Raw genomic sequence first — 5,031 nt, forward strand, 5'->3', positions numbered from 1 at the left:
GGGGGGGGGGGGCGTGATGATAGAAGTGGGTATTGTTCTGTTTTCGTTTCAGTCACGTTTTAAGGGTGCTTTACGGAGTATTAGGTAATCTTTCGGTTTATGATCACGAAGTGAAAGAGGAAAATTGGCATTGAAATTTTGAAAAAATTATTTAAATTTTGGAAAACAAATGAAATTATTTTTTAAAAATTGAAATTTTGGAAAACAAATGAAATTTTGAAAAAAAATGCAATTTTGAAGAATATCTTCAGTACCAAAGTATCCATATTTTTAAACTGGAATGCCCAGGAAAAAAAAAATTTTATTAAAAAGAAAAAACTGAGATGGGAAAGAGATTAGATTTATTTTTTTTACTTTTGTGAAAGCATAATCTTTACTTATGGAAACATAAGAATCCAAAGACATTCATCAAAAAATTGAGGTGGAGCGTCTATTTAACATGTTCACCTGGATATCACTAAAAATATCAATATTTTCCATTATTAGCAACAGAAGCAGTATTATTAGCAAAAGATAATCTTTATATCTAACTTAACATGGATGCCTTGTTAGAACACCGAATACTGCATTGATTAGCCATGAGAGATCCTCTCATATAGGTGCTTTGTTCATTAAAGCTCACACATAGATCATAGCAGACGAGAATCTTCTGTCATGGGCACCAAAATTCTTGTATCATGTGATTTCATTCAATTTGAAATCATCAGTGGGAGGCGTCTGTCATTGCATGCCAGTCAAATCTCGCTGCTATGGTATATAGAATATTGGCATCTTTTCAGGCACTGATGTCACAATATTTTCATTTCCAGTTAGTGATCAGAGACTGAAAGCACACTGAATGTTAAAATCAATGCTACTACTTGACTCATAATTTATTTTATCTTTTCTTTTGCTTATTGGACCATACTGGAGCACGGTCTTGGAGAATTTTTTAGTTGAATGAATCAACCACAGAACTTATTTTTCTTTAAACCTGGCACTCATTCTATCGCTTTCTTTTTCCAAACCACTAAACACTGGGGATGTAAACACACCAGAACAGGTTGTCAAGTCGTGGTGGCGGATAAACACAGCCACAAACATGCGCTCTCTCACACACACACACACACACACACACACATATGATGAGCTCCTTTCAGTTTCCATCTTTCAAATTCACTCACAAATTCACTGAGGTTATAGTGGAAGACATTTGCCCAAGGTGCCATTCAACCATGTGATTGGTAAGCTGACTTCTTTCCACACAGCCACTTCTGTGCCTATTTTATCAACCTCAGAAATATAATAATCAAAGGTAACTCAGAACATAAAGAGTAGGCTTCAATTCCAACTTTTATCTTTTACTTGTTTCAGTCATTAGACTGTGGTCATGCTGGAGCACCACCTTGAAGAATTTTAGTCAAATGAATCGATCCCAGTACTTATTTTTTTTAAGCCTGGTACCTATTCTATCATTCTTTTTTGCCAGACTGCTAAGTTACGAGGACATAAACACACCAACACCAGTTGTTAAGTAGTGGAATGAAGACAAACACAGACACAATGACACACATACGCACAAATACATATATATCTATACACACACACACACACATATATATATATATATACATGCATACAAACATACACACACATATATATATCTTTATATGTGTATAAATTGAGGATATAATCATTAAAATGATTATACCAGTGGCCAGTGTATAAAAAACAGCATAGCCGTAAAATTACTATGTAAGTATCATCATCGTCATCATCATCATCATTGGCGTTTAGCGTCCATTTTCCATGCTGGCATGGGTTGGACGGTTTGACTGAGGTCTGGAGAGCCAGTGGCTGCACCTGGCTCCAATCTGATCTGGCAATGTTTCTACAGCTGGATGCCTTTCCTAATGCCAACCATTCCAAGAGTGTAGTGGGTGCACATTTGGATAGTGCTATTTATATGCCACTGGCATGGGAGCCAGTCAGGGGGTACTGGCATCGGACACGTTCAGATGGTGCTTTTTATGTGCCACCGGCACAGGGCCCAATCAGGCAGGCTTGGCATCAGTCATGTTCGGATAGTATATAATTATAAATATATAATTATAATTAAGGGTGCTGGAGGGACAACACCAAAATGCTAGAAGCAGATATCAAATGTCTATAAACCACTCTAAATTTGTTCTCCTTTTTTGCAAAAGGCTGAATGCAAAGAAATGGGCTAGAAGAGCATATTGGCATTGTCCCTCCAGCGCCCTTAATTATAATCATATATTTATTATTTTATACTATTATATACTCTGAACCAAAATAAGGGATTTGCAGCATATTAGGAGGTCCATGCAAAAAATCCAAGTTTTTGTTTTCTTAGTGAAAATCATGCAGGTGTTAATATAGAAATTTACCATAATTTTGTTGTTATTTCGCCTCAAATCAACCCTGATACAGCAAACCTATCATCAAAGACATTCCAGCCTTCAGCAAACCATCTTTTTAGGGATAATCTAGGACATTACATACAATGGGCGTGTGATTTAGGTAGGGGGATACTTTGGCTGCTATTTTTAACGTGTTGAGTGACCAGATAGAGGCTCTTTCATTGGTTTGATTGCATGATGAGATTTTTTTACACATATATATATATATATATATATCATCGGCAGAAGTTAGAGAGTAAGTCAAAAGCTGAGAGCTTCGTGTATTGGCACTTATCAAACACGAATTTGGCCATTGTCACTCTGTAACTTCTGCCTATTATTAATGTGTGCATGTGTGTGTGTGTGTGTATATATATATATATATATAGATAGATAGATAGATAGATAGATAGATAGATAGATAGATAGATAGATAGATAGAGAGAGAGAGAGAAACAGATAGACAGATAGATAGATAGATAGATAGATACATACATAGATAGATAGATGAACACATTCTCATATATGTTGCTATAACAACATCTCTGGTTATTAAAGAAGGGTTTTGTTAGGGGGAGATTTTTAGTTTAAATTTTTCTGTTGACAGAGACTCATCGTTTTGTCAATGGACCCGGAAGTTGTTGTTCGCAAACAGCAGCAGTAATTTTCTCCAGCTGAATACACGTCATTGATTGGTTAAAATTACCCAAATACAACAACTTTAACACGCAATAACTTCTAAAATACAAAATTTTGTCAAAAACATTACGAGTAAACCCTGTTCTACGTGACACATTCTACCAGTATCTGAAGTTTCAAAGTGTTTAGTTAAAAAAAAATTAATTCAAAAATCTGTCCGTCAAATTGAATAGATCCAATTTTTGCGAATTTGTATTCTACACATGGGAATTCATATGATCATGCAAACACCAAAACCAAAAATTTGGGTGTGCGTGAGTCAAGGCCTATTTAGCTGTTATTTTTAGCACACCTCTCCACCACCTCGATAGGTGGAATATATTTGTAAGTACGAGCTTTCTCGCAAAGAAGTTCTCATGCTTGGTTTGTTACTATGGAAACAAGCATGAATGAGTCTGTGGCTTACGATAGGCTAAGATTACCAAAAATATTCAAACTTTAAAAGCTATTAACTTCTTATTTATTGATTTATTGCGAAAATGAATTTCATGGCATTGATCAGCATATAAAACTACATCGTTACACAGAAAATGAAATGAATTCGAACAGAAATTGAAGAAATGGATAATTGACGGCCAAAGAGAAAAGATCTTGGTTTTCATCTTGAATCTATTCGACGAAGGTTGATTTAAGCTAAAGAACAACAGTTCACAAAATTTTCTTTTTATTAACAAGAAATAAAAAGAATTAAATCTAAAAGTGCTCTTCAAATTAATATCAAGGAAAGATAACTGTACTACAATCCTTACCGGTGTTGATTACCTCCCTTCTGCCTACTATTCGACCGCCATTTACAACATGGGCTCCAGTTCGGACTTTTACTTACGTTATTATGTTGGACATAAAGGGAAATTTGGGCATGAATTTTTGGAATTTGAATTCCGACCCGATGGTAAATAACCCTAGACAACTAATCATACTTTGTTTGTTAAGTAATTCTTTTGTTTCTTTCTCTCTTAGTGAAATCATTTGCAAATTAGTTTCAAACTTATAAAGACCTCTCTCTCTCTCTCTATCTATATATATATAGAGAGAGAGAGAGAGAGACCTGTTCTATTTTGTTATTTTTCTTGAGATTTATGAGTACCGTTGAAATCTAGTTATCTATGATCCTGTTTAGAATGTTATTAAATTTAACTGATCTTATATTTGAGGAGAAAAGAAAAGCTTACCCGGCGAACCTTATGTCTGTAGGCCATTTCTCTTCACTGTATATCACTAATTTATTGAAGAGTGCTTCCTCGCGGTCGCTCGACATAGTCACTAAATCTTAAATCAAACCATATATTCAGCATAAACAAAATCAAAAACTGTAGAAACCTTTAAAAATATGGAATGTTCTTGGTTGAGATGCTTTTGGTCACAGGTTTGTTTAATCGAGATTAATCTGGGGCTAAATAAGAGAATATAATTTAATATATTTTGTATTCAACTGTAATGTGAAGTTATCTGAGACGTCAATTATAGTATTGCCGGGTTCAATTCTTGGCCGGACCGGAAGTAGCAAAAAGCAATAAAATATTTTAAGAGTTTATTTATTCGTCTAAAAACTTATCAATCACAGAACATCCATCCATCAATAAATCAATCAATCTATAAATGCATATTTTCTGTGAAACTTTACAGAGATACATTTTAGATGATGTAGATAATGATTATATGGGTGGAAATGTTAAGAAATTGTTTTTTTTTATGAAGGATCGTTTCCCTGCCTCTCATCACACTTTGTTAAAATGCATATTTGTCAATGAAACTTTCCAGAGATATGTGGTACTACTAAAGCAGCGCGGACCCGAACGCGCAGTCGCGCGTCCGCGCTAGCTAGTCGTGAGTGGTCGATCCTAACCCTAACCCTAAACACGTATTCATTTGCACACGCGGGTTAGGGTTAGGGACAGGGTTAGGGTTAGGATCGACCACTCAAGACTAG

General features: G+C 35.2%; 1 protein-coding gene across 1 annotated transcript in view; it reads left to right on the plus strand.

Moving 5' to 3' along the window:
* Positions 1–3,840: 3,840 nt before the first annotated feature.
* LOC106879653 (protein mago nashi homolog) overlaps positions 3,841–5,031 on the plus strand; it is a 7,968-nt gene continuing 6,777 nt past the window's right edge. Inside the window, exon 1 of the mRNA XM_014929318.2 lies at positions 3,841–3,993. Within this exon, the coding sequence (XP_014784804.1) occupies positions 3,900–3,993 (94 nt within the window). The 5' untranslated portion in view covers positions 3,841–3,899. The remainder of the gene's footprint in view (positions 3,994–5,031) is intronic.

This window comes from Octopus bimaculoides, chromosome 10, assembly GCF_001194135.2.
Source record: "Octopus bimaculoides isolate UCB-OBI-ISO-001 chromosome 10, ASM119413v2, whole genome shotgun sequence".
Taxonomy (NCBI): Eukaryota; Metazoa; Mollusca; class Cephalopoda; order Octopoda; family Octopodidae; genus Octopus; species Octopus bimaculoides.